At 41.0% G+C, this 26732-nt stretch overlaps 1 protein-coding gene across 3 annotated transcripts in view; it reads left to right on the forward strand.

The window, feature by feature from the left end:
* LOC110959229 (EBF transcription factor 1) overlaps nt 1-26732 on the forward strand; it is a 102285-nt gene that overhangs the window by 64521 nt on the left and 11032 nt on the right. For 2 of the 3 annotated variants that reach the window (XM_022206017.2, XM_022206015.2), the window contains exons 7-13: nt 2098-2179; nt 3319-3460; nt 4662-4795; nt 6366-6492; nt 14632-14720; nt 26136-26201; nt 26272-26434. In XM_022206017.2, coding sequence (XP_022061709.1) covers nt 2098-2179; nt 3319-3460; nt 4662-4795; nt 6366-6492; nt 14632-14720; nt 26136-26201; nt 26272-26434 — 803 coding nt within the window. The remainder of the gene's footprint in view (nt 1-2097; nt 2180-3318; nt 3461-4661; nt 4796-6365; nt 6493-14631; nt 14721-26135; nt 26202-26271; nt 26435-26732) is intronic. The other variant, XM_022206016.2, reaches the window with a different exon arrangement.

A 26732-nucleotide genomic window follows, 5' to 3' on the forward strand; every position in this document is an offset into this window, starting at 1 on the left:
ACATAAGAACTGAGTCAGAAGCAGCAAATGTGAGGTCGACAATGAAATTCTGAATTAATATCCTGTCATTGCCAAATTGTTGTTTGCAAAAATAACTCCACAAGTTGCATTTAGAGGTTTTAGCGTGTTTTGTAGTATATTTTGTGCCTTTTTATACTTCACACTTCACACTTGTGGTCCATCTGGATGAACTAAATTAATAAATGTTTCAAATTTAACACTCTGAAGCATTTTTGTTTCCACTTTAGGTACATTTGCTATCTAAGCCATTTATTTTCTCATTCAAATGCAAGACTTTTAGTCACATTAGAGAGTGGCTAATAGATGTGAGCACTTCTTCTGCGGCTGCTTTGGTCTTTTCATACATCAGGCAGATGAGCGGGGAAGCGTGTGAGCCTCCCAATCACCTCCTTTACACAGAGATCTACAACAGAGGGTCAGCTGAGGTGGTGGTGTTAACGCTATGCTAGTGTTGTGAGGAGGACTAGACAGTGGGAGGTGAGCAGGGGTCACCGTGGCTGTCCACCGCTGTGATAGGCTGTCACCTGGGGGTGAGAGGTCAACGTAATTAGGCATGCAGAATCCCAGTGCCGGTGTTCTAACGAAGGCTGAGCTCGTTAATGCAGAGTTTTACACCCAGACCTGCCACTGGGCTGTGCTGCACCGTCACACACACACACTCACATGTGGAGTGCATGTTTGCACACACACACACACACACGAACACACACCTCTCGCTTTGTTCCGGTGGTCCAGTACAACGGCTGTCATATCTTAACCAGAAGAGCACCAAGCTCATCCCACGAGGGAGTGGAGACGACTTGTGAAAAGCACAGAAGTGGACACAGTTTCAGGAAATCCAGATAACACAATAACGCTACAATCTTATATTATGATAGCGTTTATAATGTTAATTTATGTTGCACTGTGATATGGTGTTTTAGCTTCAATTTTTTGCTTGTGGAACTGTTGTAACTGAGTAGAATTTGTGCAAAAAGTCCAATTAAAGCATAATAAAGTGAGCTTTGAATAGTAGATAGAGTCATTGGAAAAATACTGCATTGGACTTCATTGCAGCTGACTAGTGGTACTTATTGTTTTTAAGTTATGATTTCTGCTATGAGTGGTTTGTTTCTGTAAAAGTATGCGGAAAGAAGACAAAAGACAAAAGGTTTTAGGAATTTAACCTAATGAAAATACTACTCTAAATATAACGTGCTGTGTTGCATCGGTTTTGTCGAACACAGTTGTACAAGCAAACACAAACATGTGTGTGTTTGTGTTGTTTTGCGAGAGTGCTTTGTTTCTTCTGCCAGGCCAGCCAGCTGGCTCACACCAAAACACAACCTGGATGTGTTTGTTTGCCGTTGATGGCCATCTGTGTGTTTGATTTATTCTGTAATATAGATTCATGACATATGGTCCCGTTTCAAACACCTAATGTCAACATAGTTTGCCTTTTTTAATGACTTGACATCAGGGTGAGCACGAAGAAATCACCTGCACAGCAAGGATTTCAAAGTCTGCCTCCATGGCTCTGTCTGTGTTGCACTGTTTTAGCATTAATATCGATGCAGAAGACCTTTACATGTTGCTAAGTAGTAATATTAGATTCATTTTTAACAAAGACTTTAGAAAAGAGAAGAACAGGATTAGCTATTCCTTGTTTTGAAAAAAAGTGTGGAGATTTCAATGTGGAAGTACGGTGAAGTTTGGATTCTCAAAAGTACAAAATTGAAGGTCAAACCTAGATTTTCTCAAACTTAAACTGGCTCACAGTCACATATTTTCTCCATCTTTGCTGGAGTGTGCCGCAACGCTTCTTATATGTTCATCCAAAGTCTTTATGTGGCATTTCAAAGCAGCTGCTGTGGATTTAAGAACAAAAGGGGTTGTTCCTCATATCTGCGAGCAAATTCCACAAGGAAATTCATTTTGACTTTCAAACAGTATGAAATATTAATTTCTCTATCTGTTTTGGAGGCTCTGCCTGTGCTGTGTGCTGGAGCCTGGGTTGGGGAAGGAAGCAGTCTTCGCTCTGGTCTATTGTTAAAACTGTTAACCTCAAATATGGCCTTTTCCTCTTTGTCTCCCCAGATTTTTCCTCAAGTTTTTCCTCAAGTGCAACCAGAACTGCTTAAAGAATGCAGGAAACCCACGAGACATGAGGAGGTTCCAGGTACAGACCGCAGTTTTTCGCTCTTGTCAGTTATTTTTTTCTTCTTTTTCTTTGTGTGTTTGCATTTCATCCGCTCTCATTTTCTGTCTCTCTCTTTTCTTTTGTCTTCTGTGGACAGAACACATAATAATACACATAAATTTATGGTTGCTGCAACACATAAGCACAGGAATGTGTGTGTGTGTGTGTGTGTGTGTGTGTGTGTGTGTGTGTGTGTGTGTGTGTGTGTGTGTGTGTGTAAGCAAAAAACTATCAGCGCCTCTACAGGAAACATGAGATCCTGACCCTAACTTGTCTGAACATACATATAAAGACAATGCAGGGAGATAGACAATGAAAGAAAGAAAGAAAGAAAGAAAGAAAGAAAGAAAGACGGCCACAAGGTTGTGACTGAGATTTAAGGCGGTGCGGTTATTATTATTTCCTTATCTACACGACTACAACACAATCAGGAAGACATCACTTGAGGCTGAATGGAGACACTGGACGCCCAAAGGATACTGATAGATTTATTACCGTGACACTTGTGTGTAAGTGTGCATGTGATATGTGTGTGTTTCTGCTTGTGTGCACGTTTCTGTGTGTCTGCGTGTGAGCAGGGAGAGACAGGACCGAGAGAATCACGCAGTAATAAGTGTGTGACGGTATCTGTGCCTCTAATTGTGCAGCTCTATTGTACTGGAACCAGAAAAGACAGCTCTGTTTCCCTGGGAGATAATTAAGGGCCGGACCCATCAGGAACTATTGAACAGAGGAGGACAGACACCACACACACACACACACACACACACACACACACACACACACACACACACACACACACACACACACACTGTGCAGTCACAGTGACTTAGTGTGTGTTGAGGGTGATGGTAATAGCAGTGATAACGGGTTACATTTAAAGAGCTTTTCACACTTTCACGCTTTTAACTCCTCCTTGCAATGATATCAAGACCCCCCAATTTTCTAATTCCTTATTTTTGCTTTAATTTTTCTTTTTTCCTCTGCGCTTTTTCCTTCCTCCTCATCCTCTTTCTCATTCCCACCGATTTTTCCCATTTTTCCCCCCTTCCTGCTTCTCATTTTCCTCTTCCTCCACTCATCTTTCTCTCACTTCCTCTCTCTGTTCGTCCCTCCAGGTGGTGGTGTCGACTACGGTGAGCGTGGAGGGACACGTCCTGTCAGTCTCCGACAACATGTTCGTCCATAACAACTCCAAGCATGGCCGACGGGCCCGCAGGCTCGACCCTGTGGAAGGAACGCCGTCGTACCTAGAACACGGTACACAGGACTGTGTGTGTGTGTGTGTGTGTGTGTGTGTGTGTGTGTGTGTGTGTGTGTGTGTGTGTGTGTGTGTGTGTGTGTCTGTGCATGAATGTGTGTGTGTGTGAGTGTAAGCAGCATGGCCACCAGATGGTTGATGGTTTAATCCTATCAGGTGATTCCTGCCCCTCCATCTGGCTAATCCAGCCCACTACACACACAATGCATGGTGTGGTGCTCTGTGTGTGTGTGTCGCCGGGCCTAATATCATTACGCTTTTTTTCATAAACACACCCAGACTAAGGAGTGCTGTTGTAATTCAGCTGAATACTGATAATCACACACACACATACACACACATGCTGTGCAGTGAAAGCTGATTTTTGACAGACAGGCTTTTATTGTTATGATATGGGATCGGATCATGACTTTAAACGCACAATATTCAATGTTGAAGTGGCATAAGCCGACTGTATCCGTTCTGTTTGAAGTAACATGATGCAAACCGAACTGTCTGTGTGTGTTTTTATCTGCGTCATATCATTAGTTTAAAAAGTGAACAACGCTAATCTGGTATCAGTCAAGCTTTGGGATAAACAAGCAGTAAATCAACAATGCAGGATCCATCAAATCGATGCATCTAAAGCACACTGTATCCAAGATTAAGATAATGTGTTTAAAGTTACACAATATATTCTTTCCTGGTTGTCAATGTGCGTCCAAGTGTTTGAAAAGTCCCCAAAAATGTTATAAATACACTCAACATAAAATTTAAGCCCTTCTTTATCGGCTGTATCTTCTTATTTCACCTGGTAGAATCATTTACAAGGAGAAATCTTTCCTCTCAAGGACCCATTGAAAAAGACTTGGAATCGGCCGTGTAAAAGTGTGGTGTGATGATCTGGACCGCAGCCAGAATCCAAGGGTGTAGCATGAAGAATTATGAGGTACAGATGCAACAGGGATGAAAACGCTTCAAGCCAGATTTCCCTCCCAGTTTAGAGATGGATCGCTTGTTTAAAGGGAAGAAACGCTTTTCTATAGCCGTGACTTGTCGAATAAAATCTCACATGTCAAGAGCGAATGTTGGGTTTTATTCAACTGCTATTTATTTCAGATGCATCTCGAATGCCAACAATCTGTTAGTAATTGTTTTACTCCTATTTTCTGTTCCTCTCCTCTCTTGGCTGTAATCTTCCCCCCCATCAATTCCCTGTAGGAGCAGCTCCCTGTATTAAAGCCATCAGTCCCAGCGAGGGGTGGACCACGGGGGGTGCTACAGTCATCATCATAGGAGACAACTTCTTCGACGGTCTCCAAGTTATCTTCGGTACCATGCTGGTTTGGAGCGAGGTCAGTTTACCAGCAGTCGTCCTCCCCTCCATGTTGCTTCAACCCCTCCACTGTGTGTTTCTGCCCTCGGACCGTTGGAAGTAATTCAATATGAAAACATACTTTCCTTCACGGTCGCGCTCTTAACTGTGTGTGATCGAGTGCGTGTTTGTGTGTGTTAATGTTTGTCTAAACGAGGTTTGCGTCTCTAATGAGTCCCCACCAACTAGCGACCGCCGCCCCTCTCTCCACCTTCCTCACCCACACTCCCTGTGCCTCCTTCTCTCTGGAATACTGATCAAATCGGCGGATTCTGATAGCCATCGGCTTAATGCTCACAAAAACACACACACACTCACACACAGCTTACTATCATACTTTTCCCCAGTTCCACTCCTCTACAGAATGTTTATTTGTCTTCTGACTCCACTCACCGTGTGTGCAGAGCGACCGTGGCTCCTTTCCAACAACAACAGCGTCTGTGTGTGTGTCTGTTTGTGTGCGTGTACATGCTGGCATACATGGAGAGTGTGTGTGTGTGTGTGTGTGTGTGTGTGTGTGTGTGTGTGTGTGTGTGTATTAAGAGCTGAGGGGTTTGTTTACAGTGTTGAGAGCCGCACTTACACACACTAACATGTGTACAGAGTCTCAGTTCAGTTCAGTTCAAACTGACTCAGCTCTCCTGGCGTTGCTCAGACTGGCTTCGAATGGATTCTGGCCAACCAAATGTTTCATTTGCACTCAACCTGATTATTGATTCCGAAGCAAGAAAACGCTGTTTGAAAAAGTCTGTCTGTGGAAAAGTGATTGCATGTTTGCCAAGTTGTGTTTGTGTGCATCTTTCCCTCCTGCGTGTGGATTTTTCACAAACCTGGGCCAATACTGAAAACTATTTTTGAAAATCATCCATAAAAAAAAGTGACAAATAGTTAGTTTTTGTCACATACAGCTCAAAACATTGATTTCTTTTCCACCGAGCATCAACGCAAATGCAGGGAGATCAGATTTTAGTCATAGTGGCTTGCTTATTTCTAAAATTTTGGTCACAGTTGGACACGATTATAAGACAAATATTCAAAGTTAGAAAAAGCATCAGTTACTTATTTTAATTCCTTTCTACAGGACTTCAATTAACATTATTCAGTGCATTCAGCACTGATGATAAGAGTATCTCCTTTTAAATGTTAGCTAGAAGATAAAAACTGTGTTTGCTGCACACATCGCATTCCAAGTTAGCCAAGAAAAATGCACTAAATGTAAATACAGGTCAGTTAGACTTACATTTCACCACATTAGCAAGTGCAAATCTAATGCATCTCCAGCTCACAAACTAAAATAAACTTCACAGTGGAGTTTCAGCGAAAAAGCTCCCATAAACACACATGCACAGACTAATGCACAGAGCTGGCCAGAACTGCCTATGGTTGTTAGATTTAAAGAAACAAGCAGTTTTTTGGCTGTTTGCTGCAGTTTTAATGCACATAAAGATACCCAGACTGCACCAAATGAAGTCGTAAGACGCTGCACTGTCCTGTTATTTTGTTTCCTTTGGGTGATGTGACTCTCGGTCCCTCTTTCCTGGATTTTCTAGCTGATTACGCCGCATGCCATCCGGGTCCAGACACCTCCCAGACACATCCCAGGGGTCGTAGAGGTCACTCTGTCCTACAAATCCAAACAGTTCTGCAAAGGCACACCAGGAAGGTTCATATACACAGGTAGGTCCACGCACACGCGTACATATTTTTGATGGAAGCATTGTTGTTATTTTGTGGTGTCATTTTTCTTTCCTGCTCTTTAGAAGTGTGTTTTATGAGAGTCTTTGTGTGTGTGTGTGACAGAGAAAGAGAGAGAGAGGGACTGTGTGTGCATGTGTGTGTGTGAATAGCATCTGTAAGCTGCAGTTCACTCCTAGGCCAGACAGTGTTGAACTAATGACTGTAGATTAGTCAACATTAACGACCGACACTCGTTAGAATGCTGCCATAATCAGAGGCTCGTTAAAAGCAGCTACAATTAAACAGTCTGCTCTTTATAGCCCTCCATACTGAAACTATTAGTGAAATCATCCAGAACACCCAGTTTACCAACACACACACACACATTACACACGCACATGCAAACACAATGTTGAGTGTGCGATTCCTTGTTGACTGTGAATGAGTGTTTTCCTGCTAAGTTGAGCAGATTTGGAAAAGGGGAGGAAAGAAAAGAAAGCGTGTGTGTGTTTGCTGATTTAGCTCGCACATACATGAGGAAATGGATGGAGGTGATGTGATGTCTGGTATTGATCCGCTCAACATGGCTCCATCACACCATAACGATGACGTCATTCACGGAGAGACAGGAAAAATAATGAGCTGAAACTATCGTAGAACAAGAGCAAAGATAAAGAGGAGGATTTAAAGCTGATCAATGAGGATGAAAAAAACTTAAGATAATTAAACTGCCTGTTTTACTATTGGTGTTAAGTTCATGGGAGCTTTAACATCTCCTGATCAAAATGTAAAATGATAAATGTGCTTCAGGTATAGCCACTTCTTTTGAATAATGGAAAGACTTTAACGAGTTTAATGGGATTTAAAACATGTATGGATTGAATTGAACATACTTAAAGTCATTCTTGATTAGAGCAGCATGTAAATCCTCTGAGCCCATGTAGTGTTTTCTTTGCTCCGGTCACATTTTTACTCAGTGTGGGCTCATTTTTTGTTGTAATATAAAGTCCTCCACCTCTATGGAAACAACACAACCATGTCTCAAAGTAGACAGAACTCAGATATGTCTTATGTGCATCATGTCCCAAGTATATTGCCATAAATTATAAGAAAGAACATAAAAAACTGTTTCTGATTATTTATTTTTGAAAAAAAAAAAAAAGAAGCTGTTGCTAACATTGTAGAAAAATGGTCACTCTGCAACTATATATATTTTACTGCTTACATTTGTGATTTGTTTCCATGCTTGTCTCCTATCTCCTCCACTTAAGAACAGCCTGCAGTTCAGCCGAGTTTAGGCAGATGCTAATTGCTAATTTTTATCATGTTGTTGTTGATTGCAGTTGAGTAAAACACGGCTTCAAAGTCGTGCTAAAGAGTGCAGAAAGAAATGCTGAGTCTGGTTAGACCAAAGAGGGGATTTTTGGTACTTTTTTCCTTATTTGTCTCCTATTTCCACCGCTTCAGGTTGAAAAGTTGCAAATTTTTATCACGTTACTGTTGATTGCAGTTGAGTAAAACACGGCTTCGAAGTTGTGCTAAAGAGTGCAGGATTAAATGTTGAATCTGGTGAGAACAAACAGGTCATTTTTGTCAATTTTTTTTACATGAGACATGTTGAATATATTTTAACAGTTTCTGATTAGAAACAGATTAATGATTTTGGTGATTTGCTGTTGGCAGGGTTTGGTGTTCAGAGAGTTGATCAGTGTTAAAACTTCCAAAACAAGCTCAATATGTAAGTTGTTTCAGGACAACACAAATAAAATGTTGCATGTAGAGATTAATATGATATGCTAACATATATTGTATTTTAAGAGATTTAGATTGAGACGATACTTCCATCTATGGGAATTCATTCCACACTGTAAAATGCGGGGAAAAGGACTGCTGTGCTGCTTGCCAAGTGTTTTCTGGAAACTGCTGTTAACACAACACTATACAAGCTGTTACCACAAGGCTGAGATGTTTTTTTGGCTGTGTGAGTTGTGGTAAATGTTGTCTTTGAATGTTAGCTTCTTTGTACAGATGAAGGTATTCGGTTCGGTGCCTGCTTCAATGTTCTTCAGTCAAAACATCTTTGGCTGGACCCCGAGGCTAGCCGGCTGGTAATTGGTCCGTCTGGCTTCTAACTGCTGATCTTATTGGGCGGAGATGACCCCCTGTGACCTCGCGATTGGCTGATCGCTTCAACATGTGACCCAGGAAACGCGATCCGTTACTGCGGTTGCCTGACCCCACCTCAAGGTTGACTTCTCTCTGGAAGTCACTGGTGAAAGGTCACGGCGGTGAGCGCTGATTGGCTGTTGCGGTTTTTCAGTGCCTTAGCTGAGGTTGCCTCTGGGTGTAAGGAGCGAGCAATTAAACACGCGCACGGACGTACACGTGCAACAACACACACGCGTGAACACGCACAAAGCCACACTTGCACAGGGTCATGTCTTACACAACTTGCCACACACACTTTCAAACAGGGGCAGGAGTTGAAAGTAATTGTAAATCAGAGTGATATGAGGGAAAGATGGTGAGTAGTCTGGTAAACAGATGGTCTACCACATACGTATACACACACACACACACCCACACACACTCCATATACACAAATACACATGGTGCCGTATGTCTGCTTCATCTGCCTGATGGGAAAAATTAACATTCTCGACATCACACACTCCTATAAACACACAATAGTACAAAGTGACAATCAATAAATGCTCACACACACACACACACACGCACACACACACACACACACTCACACACACAATGGCATCATAAACACACAAACATGCACACACATATTGGGCTGATTTCAGTACAGCTGCAGAAGAGAATCCACAGCTCAGGTGTGGAGAAGAAACTTTCAGTTGAAAATTCCTGACAGTTTCAGATATTTTTCCTTCTCTTTTCCGAGCAATTGAGCCTTTATTTTGGAGAGATTGAAATAAAAACGAAGACAGTGAAAACAGAAAGCGAGACTCTCATTAAAAAAAAGGAGACAGAGCGAAAGGTGGACTTTTAAAACTAGATTGTAAAGTATTGATCCGCTCATAAGTGGATCACACATATACTGATACACGCATGCAGATACACACATGTGCATTCACACATATACAAACGCAGAAAGTCACAGAGAGAACGAGATCTCATCTCATAAGGGGAAGAATGAAGCAATAATTCAGTGGTATTGAACTGCTGGCTGGCCAGAGAATCGATACCACCACACCTCCTCTTCTCTTCCTCCTCCTCCTCGTCTTCTTCTTCTCCTTTTACATCAGCCCTCCCTGTCCTTTCACCCACTGAGCTTCACCCTGTTTTTCCCTCCCTTCCCACTCCTCACCCAACCCTTTTCCCCCCTCCTCTGTGCATTCTTTTGTTTAAACACCACCAAAACATGACTAAAAAAGACAACACTGTATAATGAATGCACATAAGTAATCGGAGACATATAGCTCTCATGATTTTTCACTCTTCACCACTTCCCCCAGTCTGCGTTTTCTTCTGTCTCCCTCCTCTGCTCACATTTTATTGTGAAACAGGAGTGGATGGTCTGTCCTCATGAAACTTCAATGAGTATTGATCTGATGGCAGCTCTGGACTCTGAGAGGAAGGCTGGAGGAGGAGGAGGAGTGATGGAAGAAAGGATGGATGGATGAAAGTAGCAGAAGGTGTAGTTAAGAAAGGGGAGGGAGATGAAGCAGAAGAGGAGGAGGAGGAGGGTTTCACGCTGAGACGGCTGAGGGTGGCAGAATTTGTCGGCGTGAAACAGGTTCAAGCCTCCAAATCATCAAATCTGCTCAAGTGTCTTTGTTGGTTTGCAACCAAGACAGCATCCCGGCAACAGATCTGTGGTCTTTTGTAGCATTTAGCAACAGCAGAACTTACTAGAAGATAATAAAACGTGTGATTGCAGCAGACGCTTTATTGACTACTTGTTCTCCATACTTGGAAATCAGGCTTTCCCCATCAGAAGTGGAGACTCGAGACCTCCTCTGTGTTTTGGCTCTTGTGGGTGTCAGTGTTTCTATGGTGGGTGCACCTCGGCCGATGCCTTTTAACGCTGACGTGTAATCAATCGGACGACTTCGGCTGCACTGATGCTATTTCTGTGAAACCGCCGAAGAAATCGTTTGGGGAAACCTGACCTTTTGGCCTCGGCATGCACAAAGAGACAACACACACGCAGACCTACACAAATCCATAAGAGCACATCAGTCGGCTTTTTATGAAACATATTGTTCTATTAATAAAGAGTCAGTTGGAGATACTTTAGGCCCGAGGCGCTGAAACCACTCTAAGTCATCCTGTTGTGTATGTGTGTGTGTGTGTGTGTGTGTGTGTGTGTGTGTGTGTGTGTGTGTGTGTGTGTGTGTGTGTGTGTGTGTGTGTGTTATATTAGTGTTGGCATCGGTTAAACGTCTCCAGAGATGCACAGAGAGTGTGGATCTGACACTGGCAGTTAATTCTGACAGTTGATATCCCGCCGACTGTTAGGCAGCTGTTTTTGTAATTTTTTGTTTTTCTCAACCATGACTGACTTTAGTTTTTCTCTTTTTTTTGTTTGTTTGAATGGTTTTGCGCATCACTCTCTTTTTCTCCCACCTTCTTCTTCTTCTTCTCTCTTTAGTTTTTTTTCCCGCTCTCTTCTCCCTGACCCGCCACCTTCCAGACCACTCCATCATGTTCACATAGTTATGAATCATAAAATCATAATTTGTCCAGAATGTTTCCTTGGAGCAGAGGGAAGTATTGTCCATGACAGTTCAACATCTGGTATTTTTACAGCTCACAATTTATGAAGTTATGTTGCTAACAAATTGAGTGCTTTAGGACATAACAGAAACCAGAAACTTGGGTGTGATGTGATAATAAAACAGACATATATCTAAAACACACACACACGCTAAAAGAAACTACAAAACAACACGAGGCGTTCAGCTGCAAGTAATTTATCAGCGCTGGATGTGGAAAGTACCAGATATCACTGCAGCTGCACACTTGGACACCGTACACACACACACACCCTCTGCAGCCCACACCTACATCTACAACTAGCGAAGCCCCTCCACCTCTTCTCTTACTCCTTCCTGCATCTACCTCACACACACACACATGCGGTAAGCACGCAGAGTTCAACAATGGGATAAAGACACATGTTCAGGACATATAAAACACACATGCAGAGACACACACATGCAAAATCCTGTAAATCGTCATTCGGATTGACAGAGCTTTCAGAGCTTGACTTGATTGACATATTGATTGGATAAAGACTGTAGAGGAACATTAAAGTGAACACTAAGCGTTCTTTAAAACCCTTTAGATTGTACCTGCGGTGTTATTATCATACAAATGCTTCTGACACCATTAGTTGCTCCACCGTGTCGATCCGTCTCGCGTAGCGTTTATCCGTCTGCACTCCATCACAGCGCTGCTCATACCGACAGTCTAGCATCAATGTCAGAATGTCACGTTGTTTAAAGGGTCATCTTTGCTAAATTAGGGCTTCATTGACCTCCACCAGCATACAGAGTTTTTTTTCATTTGTTTCGGTGTTGAGATCAATCCCTAATATAATGAGGGCAACAAAAATGTGCTTGTGCAGCTCAAAGTACTGAAAAATTCAATGTAAAAACAGAGATTCTTTCCAGAAGCAAGCTGTCCCAGTTACTAAGGTTAACCCCTGCAGATGTTTCTGCAAAAGGATTCACTAGCTTATCAATAATAAACTAAACATTGTTCAGAACTTCACTTTTTATTTTTTTTCAGTGCTTTGAGAAGCAAACTAAAATGAAATTCCCTTCTTTGTGTCTGCTTCACAGATGTTTATGCAAAAACCTGAACAAATAAAACCAAAACTATCTGCAGCAGAGAAGAGAGAAAATATGTTTTTGTAACTTGTGTGAACTGAGCTTTTTGACAGTTGGCAACCAAAGCTGAGTACATTTCTGCTGGCTGACAAACAGACTATCTCCACTATCCACGAGTGAATATCTAGCAGATCATAGGATTGATCAGCCACAACTTTACAACCAGTTGCCACCACTGCATGTCTAGCAGTGGATCCTTTAGGTCTTTTTGTGGCCAGGTAGGTCCTCTGTAGATTAGACACATCCTATTTATGCTCGATCAGGTTGGGATCTGGCGAATTTGGATACTGGGTTAATGGCTTGATCTCTTTGCCGTATTCTTCGAGCTGTTTCCAAGCGGTTTTTGCGCTGTGGTTTCAGGCACTGTCCTGCTTTAGAAGCGTTGTTTCCATGGCGAGTGTGCTTGGTCTGCAATAATTTTTAAGTGGGTTATAAATGTCAAAGTAACATCCACATGAATGGATGCCAGAGCTTGAAGAATATTGTATTATACCAAAATGATCCATGTTTTTAACTTCGCCTATCAGTTGTTAGAGTCCAGCCCGTTTATGTCGCTACATCAAAATTCTTCAGTGCTCTTAGTTGTAGTAGTCTGTCACTATGGTGATTTGTTTTCTGTTTCTTGATTTATTCTGCCTTTTCTTTGCATTTTATTTAACTAAACTTGGCACTGCTTCAGAGTGGAAAGTATAACAGAAACACGTACACGAGCGTTTCTGAATGTTCGTTATGCAGTCTTGAAAAGCACAATTCTAATTTACTGCTACACTTCTTCTTCATGGAGGAAAATTATACATTCTCATGTCTGAAATCGAGCACTTTGAGTGTTCAGCTTTAAGAGAATCACCACGGTTGTTGTTGAGAGCTGTGCTTCCCTCACTTACAGTTTCCCAGCCAGATTCTGAACTGCCGGCCTTTCAGTCACAAGCTCGCCTCTGTAACCTCCAGGCTTCTGTCGGCTCCCAGAGCTCACGCTGAGCAGGTTCATTATTTTCCAACCCAGTTATAGAGGAGGGAAAAACTACTTGATACCAGCGTGGTGCTTGGGAACAAAATGTCACAAAATGGGATGTCATCCTGTCTCTTCACCAGTCGGATCCCCCCCTGCTGGCTGCCACAGATGTTGTGATTCTGCATCTCTTTATCATGGATGCTCACTCAGGATGAACACCAGCAGCAGCAGCATTAAACATGCAACTTTTAATGTTTCTGCATTCAAATTAAGGATTGTTAAACTTTAAAACAAGACACTTGACTGAGGTATTGATCAACTGAGGCATTAAAGATGGGAATTTTGTGTGATTTTTGTTAAATGTGTTCAACATAAATCCTGCAGGAAATTTGCTGGTTTTCTGCAAGTCAGCTCTGTTTTTCCCTTTCAGTGGCCGGCCTCTCCCTGCACTACACTTTGCAATATATGGCACCGATGGGACTTTGTTGGAAATCAGCAAGGTTGCTTTAGACCATAAAAAAGGTTAAAGATGGAAAACTAACAGAGAAGTATCTAAAAGCAGCAGATGTTGGAAATAGTGGCGTGCTGATGGAAAATCTTGTCATACATGTTTATCCTGGCAAAAAGAAGGGAGAAGCAAAGAAGATTTAACATCTTTTTTTGTTACAGGAAGGAAGTTAGATTGTGAAAAATGTCTTCAAGTGGCTACAATCAATAATGTATATTTTAAAAAGTTGGCTGCTTGTTGTGATTAACCCATAGAGAATCGCCACCTGACTCTGCTGTTGTCTCTTTCTGTAAACGCTCAGTAGCTTTACTGTTTTGGTTCAGCTTCACCTCTCTCATCTGTGTTGTTTAAAGATACAGCAGGCAGCTGTTTACAGCCACAGACCCCTGTACATATGTTAACCACCTGCTCAGCTCCAAACAGCAGAAAGACAAAGGTAGCAGCTAACTGCTTAACATTCAGCAGCTGAGGAGGCTGATGATTTTTTTTTTTCAGGGGTTGGTAGAGGCCAAGACAGAGCTATAAGGAGAGCGAATATTGAGCACAACTCAAAAGAAATAATAATGCTATTTAGCATCAACATAAAATCTATGTAAAATCATGTCTACAGGTTGTTTGTGCAGCCTCAAAAAATGACTTATTGCAGAAGTAATGTGGGAAAAGATGAAACCAAGGGACGACTAGCTTTGGAAACTTTCCAGGTTCACGCACACGTGCAACATGATGTCAGATTTGAACGTGACTGTTTTTTCCAGGTAGTTTCCAGTTTACTCATCCATCTTCTTTCTGTTCCTTTCGGTCTTCTGCAGCACTAAATGAACCAACCATCGACTATGGCTTCCAGAGGCTTCAGAAGGTCATCCCTCGGCACCCCGGTGACCCCGAGAGGCTGCCAAAGGTACCAAAATTCAACTTTTTACAAATTTATCCCATGTCGCTACCCTCTGATGCACAACATGAGTCAAAAGATACCCATATTTCTATTGAATATGGGTCACTTTTGACCAATGTTGTGCATCAAAGGGTTAACTAGACAACAAATAAGCTAGAATTACCTTCCATTCAGGGACACTTCAAAGAGACAGATCCTGTCGCTCTGCAAAGCTGTAATTTCTTAGTTACATTGACCTACAATGAGTTTCTCTGCTATCAAAGCCTGCAGAGGCGCACACACACATATAAAGTCACCAATTTTGCATTTATGTTTTATTTGTTTGTTTTTCACGTGTTATTTTTATATTTCCAAGCGGAATGTGTGTTTTCAAATCTCCTGTGGGTTGTGCTTTTACCTCTCGGTGAACTCTGCGTGTGTGAGCTGCTTAACCCCCGTTTACAGGGTGAGCGTTTGAATCTTCTCCAGATCACAGAGTCATATTTGATTATTTGTTTATCAGCCACAGATCAAGCAGCGCGTTTAAGGGATGAGCAGATGTAAACAATTAGCACCAAACGATGAGCTTGGGCTTTGATACTGAACTCTGTCATCTCGATCCGTAACATGCGGGACGACTTTTTCCTCAAAGTGTGCGCTTGTGTTTTGTGAGCTCACCGCGCTGACCTGGTTCAAATTTTCACTTTTGCGTATCTGGGGAGGCGGAGGTCATGGCCTCATAAACAGCTGCTGTTGATTGGCTCTCTCATTAACGCTGGAGCCAATCCAGGAGTGACTGTCTTTGCTGTGACATCATCAAAGATGGGGCGCTGGCCGTGATGATGAGGCAATGCTGTGATGTCATCACGGCTCTGCCAACACTGCATCCTGCACATCTGTTAACAATCACATGTAATCGCCGTGGGAACGTGTTCAATACATCTCACAACGTAACTTCACACCTAAATGTGTGTGACGTCTGTAAATTCATTGCTCTCGCTTGTTTATTGTAAACTGTGTTGTACATTATGGTACATGTTGTTTTTTGGCATCAAACAGGAATGACCTCATTGTCGCTGGAAAGTGGGAAGAAATTTACAGTCAGAGTGAGCATAACGATGAGCACAGAGTGTCTCATTTGCTGCTAATACAAAGATAAAAGCTGTATTTGCTTTCAAAAGAAGGGATCTTTTTTAACATGAACAAGAAGAAGTATTGCAGACTCTTACACATATTAGGTTTTTGCCTTTGGTCTGCTCCAACTCAGTCCGAGCTTATGATTAATGGATGGTAGAAAATGATTAATTTCTGTTGATGAAAGCATGAGAATTTCACATTGGAAGAACATCCACATTGGATGATTCCATAGCTTATAGTGAGAATGCAGGAAACAGTGTCTCTTTTTTTTTAAAAAAAACACTCAAGGATTTAAAGGATTGTCATATGCAGCATTAAAATGAAATTCTTAGTTCACTGTGTCTCTACTTAGTGCAGTGATTAACCTATTTACAGAATACACTCATTCAGACACGCTCTCACCTGCTCTTAAATGCTGAGGTAATAAATGTGAATAAACAGGAACAGCGCAAAAACATCTATGTACAGAAAACGGTATTAATGGTGCAGAAAAGTTGAGATCTGCTCATACATGGCAAGGCAGGCAATATTAAGTATGCAAAGCAAAGCAGACAGGACATGTGCAGAAGAAACCGTGTGAAGAGAAAAGTATGTGCAAAAAGATAGAGCTGCTGGATAGCACAGCGTCTAACACCCCTGAGTTTGGCAAGGGAGATTGTTGGTTCAAATCTCAGTCAGGGTGCAGTTGTCCAGTGAGGACCCTTAAGCAAAGTCCTTAGTGCTGCCCCCACCTACCTACCCTGTGCTGTATCTATACTTTGGATAAAAATGTCTGCTAAATGAAATTGTAAATAGAGTAGTGCGAGATGTCCGTCGTTTGGTGACGTGTTTTGGAAATGTTTGTCATACTTATGGCCCGGGGTTAGAAATTGTCCTTGAATCAGACTCGTGTAGCGCCTGCCAGAAGGTAGGAGTGTGACGAGGTGGTGCTGCGGGTGGATGAAGCCTCTAATGAGGTCCACTAGTGCTGTGTCATCAGCAGACTTCAGAATATGAATAATCGCATTTGTGGCAACACAGTGGTAGGTGAATAGTGTGTAAAGCATAGAATGAAATATACCACCTTGAGGCGTGCCACTGATTATGACAAGTGTCCTAAATGTGATATTTTATGTAGTAAATTACGTAACAGTAAGGTGGTGGTGATGAAGCACATCAGACTTTTATGCAGGAGGCTGGAGTTTGCATGTCATCATAGATCTAGAATTACACACCTATTCTTGAAATGATAATCATGCTCTTTCTCTAGCTGTATACTATAGCTAATACTATAGTTGTTATGCACAAATACTGACAGTTTTATGTGTGCAGATACAATGAACTTGAAGAACAGTTGGTTGCTGCAGGGATATAAACTTCATTACATTTGTCTCATTTGCTTCTTTCAGTTCAGTTTTACTTTGAAGGGAGACACCTAAAGTAGACAAGTTTTAGGACACGGCTTCATGTTGTGAAAATACATCCATGTAACTCCACATCTTTTATCCTGAAAGGTCAGAGATACACATTCATAGACAGACAAATAAACCCATAACAAACCTGGACAGTGTGGTTCTATGAATAGTGCTTCTGCTGTTCACTCCACTGGAACATAAGGAGATTTCTTACTTGCCGCAGGTGAACCCAACAAGCGGAAGAACAGAGTTTCTTTTTTCACTTTTAATATTATTGTAAATAAGAATTTGGCATCATTTATTATCTATGCTCCATTTGTTGTTCATGTGCACTCTGTAAATTGAATATGTATTTACTTTCCTTCAGCCTTAACACAAATACAGAATAAATTTGGAAAATGCTGCGGGAGTTATAGATAGAGTGGAGGAATGAAGTCATCAACCCTTCATTTTTGATTTAACTCTTTAAAAGCGTTTCTCCGCTGCAGGCCTGTCCTGTTTCAACTTACAATAAATGCAATAAGTGCTGCAGAAAAATCAGTGAGTGAAATGAGGTTCGCAACCTGAAGCTGTGATACCAATAAGTGATGTTAGTTCCACCTTCTGGTAAACTCTGAGTCAGAGCAGAGTCATCTTTTCATGCCTAAACACTCACTCTGCGTGACACACTCCTTTTTAACTCAGAATATGTAATGTTTCTGCATTTTGTCCTTTTGTATTTCAGCTTAAATGTGAAGGAACCATAAATCATGAGCCTTATCTTCACATTTCTTGTTAGATCATTTGACCTGAGCAGGTCAGATGTGCATTATTTTTATTTTTTATTTATACAGTACATGTGCGTGCATCTAATATTGCTTTTGTTTGTTAGGTGTAACAAATGAACACATGAAAGGAGATAAATCTGTCCATAAATGCCTCAGAAACCAAATATTGATATCGCTTCTGACTCCAATCCACCATAAAGCACTTTGCACTGTTAACCCTCCTGTTGTCTTCATTTACCGACACCAAAAAATATTGTTTCCTTGTCTGAAAAAAATTCAAAAATTCAGCAAAATATTCTCTAAATCTCAGAAAATTTTCAAAACCTTCAGGAAGAAAATTCCAATAATTTCTTAAAAATTTCCATTAAAAGTTTTACTTGAAAGAATCCCCCAAATTTGGCGAGAAAATTCTTGTAAATATTTTCAAAAAATGACTAAAATTCTTCCAAAAAACTCTAACAATATCTGAAATGATTCCATATATATCGGTAAAACTTCTAATATTTTCTTTAAGAACATTCACCAAAAAAATCAACCAAAATCCAGCGAATTTCGCTGGATTTTGGTTGATTTTTTTTGATGAATGTTCTTAAAGAAACATCCTTTTTAACATTTCTTTTTTTCCACCAAAAGACTGTCGGAAAATTCTCCAAAATGTTGAAAATGTGAACATCAAAAGTTTCACTGTGGAAATATATATTTTTTCCCACATTGTCAAACTTTAAAACGGGTCATTTCGCCCCACAAGACGACATGAGGGTTAAAAACAACATTTCCACTTAGTTTTTTGAGCCTGTTATATTTGGTCGTGTCTTTTTTTGCTTTGTCTTTTTTATCCCAATAAACACCGGTCAAGCTTATTATAAGCAACATGATGTCACACAAGATATTTCCAGGCAGAGCTACAATGAGAACAGTCAAGCTGCTGCAGATGCAACCAGAGCAGTCGGACGCATTGATCAGGTATCAGATTGAACCCGCGGACGACACGGAGATTAATCAGAGCCAAACATGGCGTACTTTTCCCTCGTGATGAGACGCAGACCGAGTTCTTCTGGATCCTGGGAACTGAGATATAAGATAACACGTCCACACAAAGGGACATGTCACTGTTTTTTCAGTCATAATGCAGAAGATTGAAAAACCTTGAAAGCGGTGCAGATCGCATTTGAAATTGGAACCGGCAGCCTGTGTAACGACAAAGGATCCAGGAGAAACAAGTCTGTAATCCCACTTTATCACCGCAATTCGTCTCAACTCATCTCTCACCGCCTCTGCACCCGTGATCTCCGGTCCGCCCTGCATTCCTCTGAGCCCAACAGCACCGTGGAGCCAATTCACAAAAAACGTCTCCTTCATTCTGACGACAGAAAGCTTTAAAACTGAAACTTTCTCTAAACACATCAGGACAGCTGCGCTTTCATCTGATGCTGGCTGTGTTGTGCTGTGGATGCTCTCGGTTTAGAACAAGGTTCCTCTTACATGCTTGTATCTGTTTCTGTGTGTGTGTGTGTGTGTGTTTGCATTGCCGGGTAATTCATCATTGTGTAGCGTTGTGGTCGATCAAACCTGCAGGCTTTATTACCGCTGCCCACCAGCAGTCACTGTGTGTTTGTGGGAGAACGAGAACGAGAGGTTGCACGTGTCTCATTTGTGTTATTTGGATGCGTGTAGGAGCAAAGTGAAAATATTCTTCTGTTTATAGGGTCTTGAAGGGTTTAATGTGTGTGAGTGCTGATAGAAGTGGGTGGTGGAATATGCTGGGGTGTTTAGTTTGGCGCCACACACACACACACACACACACACACACACACACACCGCTGCTCGTCTTGACTATCGATCAGCCCATTTATTGAAGTTATAAGAGTTTGTTGCCAGCACTACAGAGGAGGCAGACAGACAGGCAGACAGACAGACGGGGCAGTGGAGTGTGTGAAAGGATTACCAGTGGACAGCCGATTCTATAATTGTTCAGTGAACATTCAAGGGATTTCGCCGGCTACACACACACACACACACACACACACACCAGTATTCATCTGCCAGTTTGTGCCTCTGATCTTTTCAGCATCCATCCATATGTGCACATACAGTTACTGTACAGTGACACATAAGAATAGTGAAGCCTGAAGACTATGTTCACTTTCTCATTCACAACTATTGGGAAATTTCATGCCATTTCTGCGCTTTACTAGTGGAAACTGAGGGACTTTTTTTTGCCATTTTTGTGTAAAATTAACCTCCTTTTATTGAGAACTATCAAAACTCGGTGAAAGCACTGAAGAAACTCCATCACATATAGACTTTTCTCCTGAGCTAAATGTTCAGAATGTGCAAATCTTGACTCTGGAATTAGCTTTAAACATTCATGAAGTGAAAATGTTTCGTAATCAAGAGCTAAATTTCACTATGAAACAGTTTGTACACCGATCTACTGCTAATCATCTGTGTGGGCGAGAGGCAGAAATGTCTCTTTGGATACACAAAGAAATGAATCAACCCTCTTCACTGCTGGAAGAAAAACTGCTTCTATAACAAAATAAGGGTTTTACATAGTTTTTATAAAAGTGAGTGAATTAAAGGTGATATCATTGCTCAGATTGCACAATGCTTTTATCTGCACCCACTCTGAGCCAGTCAGTATTTATCTAATCTGGGTTTAGGATGTGGGCATTTTAATCCAACTGCTCTGCAAAGTTTCAGTTTGCAACAGGAAAAAAAGTCTCATCGGAAATACAGTCTAAAACCAAAAGCTTAGGCAAAAAAAGTAATATAATGCAACATCATTTGCATCACTTATAACAGCTTTAAATCAAGTTATATTCCTGTACGATTAGTGGTATGTTAGATTTACTTAGTAACAGGAAACAAAAACACACTGTTTTTAAGTTTTAATCACTTAAAATACTGGAGTCAATGTAGAGAAAAAAATGCTAGCTAGCCAATTTAATTAATGAATACAAAAAATGTAGATTAACTTAACTGTTTAAATTACACGCACTTAAGCATTATCATGTCAACACAATTCATCAAAACAAGGTCCCCCTAAAATACCTTTAAAAGTGGCAGAAATTTTGAATAAATGGTGGAAATATGAGTTATACAATGGAAAGAAAGGACACAAATTATGAAGCACATGAAGTTTGTGGCTCATTTTTTGCTGAAAAATCTGATAAAAACATTAGAGAAAAACATCAGCTTTATAGGAAACTGTAGCGTTCCTGAAACTGCTACATTAAATCATTAAAGTTCTACATGTCCATTGTGGTTTCCACATGATTTCTCAATATTCAAGACTGTTTTTATTGTGCTGTTTTGTTCCATTTTCCTCCCCTGCACTGGTTGAATGCCACTGACCTGGAGAACTGATGCAAAACTCACACTAACCTGCAATTTTTTAGGCAGATTCTGTGTGAGCGACTGACCAGTCAGCAGATTATACTGAATTATGGGATATTTATGCATCGGTATGTTCTTATATTGAGGTGTATTTTTGACTTGCAGTTTACAGTTGATGTGATTCTTCAACATAAATGAGTCTCTGTGTGTTTGAAGTTGGTGTTCAGGTCGGAAAGGTTCGTCACTGTGTGTCACCCTCGTAAAACTGGTGACTTCCTCTGGTGACTCACTCAGCTGACATCGCAATGCAGCTCATTTTGGTGATATCATACATAACTGAGGTCATGACATCAGCATCACCAATGTGAGTAATTCCTGTAGGAGAATGAAGACACATGCATAAAGCGACTCCATGTACATGTGTGTGTCGTTCATACACGACATCACTTCACCACCAGGGATGAAATCTGAAACCGCACATCCTGACACCATTTCGCAGCGTTTTAGTAAGAGACGATGTTCCCCAAAGGATGCGTGTGCGCGCCGACATGTCGATACGTATGTGTGTGATGGCAGTGAGCCTCCACGTAAAGTATGACATCATCTCGGCGCGAGGTGTGACCCTGCATGTACGGCATCCCTAATGGCACATTAGAAGCGGATCAAGCAGCTAATGTGGCAGCATTAGGGAGGAATAAGTCATGTGTGTGTCGCGCCGCATGCACGTTACACACACAATCTGACCCCACGGATACTCAGCTCAGCATTTCCTGGTCCTAATGCATACAACATGTGTGTGTGTAATGTATGGTTATCACATTAGTGGTAGCCGTAACTCAGACAGTAAAAGCACCGAGACACCTCCTGTTATTCTTCTCTTTTCCAACAGATCTACCTTTTCTTCGACTCACCTCCTGCTTCTCTGTTGAGCTGTTTGTCTTCACATTTACCTGAAGCAGACAGAAATAGATTATACTAAAGTTTTTAAAAGTCTTGAGTGTGAGTTAAATGAATTCAATCAAGGCTTTGACTGTTTTATTCGATTAGATGACCTTGTTAATTAAAACTGTTTTCAAGACTGACAGGATACAAAAATGAAATGACAGACGAGTACTTGTCAGGTATATATTCCATAAATACTTGACAACACATGAAATGAAGGCGGTTCACTTGAATCAAGCAGAGATTAAAGCTTTAAAATCTGGCTTTATCGCAGCAATTATAGTAAACAAAGAAAATGGGATCTGTGATTCAAAACTGAGTCGATTTTCCGTCACTCTTGTCATAACTTATCCTTATCAGCCGGAAACTTTGACAGCAGCTGATGGACAGAAACATGAAGAGGAAGGTTGATCCCAACACACCTCAGTAAGCACTCATTTGGTGATTTGCATGTCAAAAACATCTAAATTTGACAAAACTGTCCTGATTAAAAGTCCACTCGCTCGCTAAATCGGAACTTGAAGTTAGTTACACAGCAAACTTCATTTAAAAGTAACAAGCTACAAGTGAAAACAACGATCATATTTCTTTTACCAAGGTGAAAACTGAGGTGGTGAATAGTGTTGTTTTTTTGTCTGTTTGTCAGCAGGTTAACACAAAAACTACCCAGCCGAATTTTCTGAAAGTTGAGAAGGAGGTGGAACATTGGCACTGGAAGAACCCGTTAAATTTGGTGCACATCCAGACCACTTTTCTTAAAACTGCAAAATAGACCATTGACTTTGGTGCAGGATATTCTCTCTGAGTACCCTTCTAGTTTAATGTATAACTGAGATGTTGTAAAACACCTTCACTTTTCAACCATATCCCTGTTTCACAGAGAAGCAGACATATTTTGACATGCAGATCTTCTCATTTGCAGTGTCATGCAACTCCATCAGTTGAATTTCTACCTGAAATTTATATTTAGTGCCAAATCCCCCCCCCCCAAAAAAACCCTGTAAACAACTTGGTATCATATCTAATAAACTCAGCTGATTGCTGCAGACCGTCCTACTGACACAAGTCGAGGCCCTCAGGACATCAAAATTGGATTATTTTGAATTTTTAATCAGTTTTGAAACATAAATGAGGCCAATAAAACCAGCAGAAGCCCTTTCAATCTCATTCCCATCAACACAATGTAGATGGATGTCCATCTGTATTAAGGAGGAGGTCAAGCTTCTTTCCCATTAATGGACAAACACAGCAGTGATAAATTAGGTGATGGGAATATCTCTGTGTCTAAATATGAGAGACAGAAACAGAAAAAGTATTCAAAGTGTATCGATTCCGGCAGTCAGAGGCTTTGAGTGATGTAGCAGCAGAAGCCTGCAGACCTGATAATGATGATGTTACCAGAGGATCATCTTTCCTTCCCGTTTATCAGCTACTGGCCTTACTGGAACCACTCAAACATTCAGGATCAGGTTTCTGTGCGAGTGTGTGAGTGGCTCAGCTTACCAGTCTAATAATGAGAGGTTAACAGAGAGCCAGGCTGGCCATAATAATGTGTAAAAGATTGAATTTAGCACCGTGGACAGGCACACTAAAACTGCTGACTGGCTCTGTGACCTCTCATATCCTCACACACACTGATGGAGAGGCAATATGTTGAAACTCACAGGAGAGCAGCACAAGCAGCCAAAGCATGAGTGTGTGTGTGTGTGTGAGAGCGTGTCACACAGCGCAGGTTAATACTGTGAAGCACAGAGTAATTTTCTGTCTGTCGCCGGGCGGCCTCACGCTGTGGAAACGACAACACATTAACTGTTAAACAAGACACCTTAGACCCAGGGATGGGGCGCCGAGAGAAAGAGGGGAGAGGAAAACCGAGAGCGTGGGCGGGCGAGAACGAGAGGAGAAACAATAAAAGGACGTGGAGGAGGGTTTGGTGGGTAGGGAGGACAGGGAGGACAAATCCCAGCGTGGAGGCGAAACAGGACTGAAAAGGTGAAAATGGACCAGGAGAGCAGAAGAGGAGGAGGAAGGTGGAGGAAAAGACTGAGATGAACATCAAAAAAAAACTGAGGAAGAACTGATCTGAATACCTGCTTTAACCCTCGTGTCGTCCTGCGGGTCAAATTGACCTGTTTTAAGTTTGAAAATGTGGAAATATATATATATATATTCACAGTGCAAACTTCCACATTTTCAACATTTTTTGGAATTTTTTTTAACATTTTTGGTGGAAGAAAAGAAATGTTTAAAAAAAAAAGTGTTTCTTTAAGAACATTCAGAAAAAAATCGGTTGATTTTTTCCCCAAATGTTCTTAAAGAAAATATTAGAACTTTTACTGATATGTATGTGATCACTTTAGATAGTTTTAGGATTTTTTTTGAAGATTTTTATTCATTTTTTAAAAAATATTTACAATTTTTATTATTTTTAAAATTTTAATTCTTGCCAAATTTGGGGATTTAAAAAAAACTTGTAAGGGAAACTTTTAAGGAATTTTCTTCCTGAAGATTTTACAAATTTTTTTAATAAATTTGGGCAATTTTTTTGCTGAATGTTTTGGATTTTTTTCAGACAAGGGAAAAATATTTTTGGTGCCGTAAATGAAGACAACAGGAGGGATAAAAGTGAAACAACTCTGAGCTAAATCCAAACCTTCTGTCAGTAAGTGTCCAGATAAGGACAAAACTGAAGTTTAAAGAAAAAAAAACTGATTTTGAAACAAGACAACTTAAGGAGAAATGAACAGGGATGAACCAACACAGGGTGAGGCAAAATCAAAAGAGGATTCAAGAGATTTATTGTCATATGCACAGAAATTCTCCTCCTTAACCAAATGTACAGAATGCTGAAGAAACTAAAGCAATTCTAAATAAATAAGGACACTCAACCTGACAGCAGCAGTGGTCATAAAGTCCACTGTGCATTTCTAAGCTTTGGTTTGAATAAAGAGACTTTGGCAGTGGTAAAGTCATCATAGTAGTGATTATAAAGCGCATACTGCTTTGAGGTAAACAGTTATACATTATGTGTGCGTGTAGAGTTCAGAGATAGTCAGACAGTCCAGTTCAGTGTGAGTGTGTGAGAGCATCAATCACCTGTGGGTAATATGTGAAGAAACTAATCCAATAAATACCACATAATCCATGAAAACACAATGCATTAAGCAAATGGAAAGGAGGAGAAACAGGCAGGCGGACAGGAATGAATCAAACAAAACCGAAACTAGAAACATAAACCCATAAACCACAACACCCTCATACTGATTTCTTACATTTGCTCGTTTTCATTAATGCTGTATTTTATATTATAAGCATAAAATACCACCTGTGGAAAAGTGAGAAATTGTCTGGTTGCACCAACAGAGCAGATCAGGATCAGAACCGCTCCCTTTGGATCACTGAGGTCTAACAGGAACAGCAATGCAGAGCTGAAGAACCAACAGAGCACTTGAGATGGGCTTTGGAGTACATTTTAAATACCTGTCACTTTAAGATGTCATTAAGACGCACAGACGCATAACAGCACTTGACTTGACAGCAGATAATATGCCTTTAAAAGGAGCGAAGAGCAATTTGTTTATCATGAGTAGATGGCGAAATGGATTCTGGCTGATGGTGTGTTGAAGGGACGAGGGGCTGTATATGTGCTTTTTTTTTTAAAAAAAACTTTTATGTGGTTGTTTTTTTGTAAGTGGAATGGCTGGTCTGCCTTTATAGGTGTGTGTAGCGCTCAGTCTGGCTTACAGGTGAATTTTAAGTGAATGTTTTTTTCACACTTTCAGACCCTCAGAAAAAGGCTGCAATATATATGACGGATTGTTATGATTGCTACTATCTTGAACTTTTGTCTCTCTTGATCTCAGGAGGTGATTCTGAAGAGAGCAGCTGACCTGGTAGAAGCCCTCTACGGTTTGCCTCACAACAACCAGGTAACTATCCGCACAGAAAAAGCCCTTTTGCTTTTGAGTTTATCCCTTAACTGTGTTCCTCTTCCGGTAGGAGATCATCCTGAAACGTGCAGCGGACATTGCAGAAGCTCTTTACAGTGTTCCTCGAGGACACACTCAGCTCTCCGGGTCGACCCACTCCGGCATGATGGGAGTCAACTCCTTCACAGGGCAGCTGTCCGTCAACGTCTCCGAACCCTCACAAGTCAATCAGGGTGAGACTTCAGAGCGTTTATCGCCTTCGTGTGTATTAGTCATCATCAAATATACATCGCATCACAATACAACCTTGTGTTCTACTTGAAAGGTCACAATAATGATATCTTTGTGCATTGTTTCACTGTTTGCCACACAGGTTGCTTAAAGACAGTGTTTTAACATGGAGGCTGGTGACAAATTAAAGGAAAAACGTGAACCCTCCAACAATGAGGGTATCCAGTGGTTCTGTTACACTGTGTGGGATGTTTTTTTGACGTGGTTTGGGTCCACTTACACCACAAATTAATACAAAGT

This window comes from Acanthochromis polyacanthus, chromosome 17 (genome assembly GCF_021347895.1).
Source record: "Acanthochromis polyacanthus isolate Apoly-LR-REF ecotype Palm Island chromosome 17, KAUST_Apoly_ChrSc, whole genome shotgun sequence".
Taxonomy (NCBI): domain Eukaryota; kingdom Metazoa; phylum Chordata; class Actinopteri; family Pomacentridae; genus Acanthochromis; species Acanthochromis polyacanthus.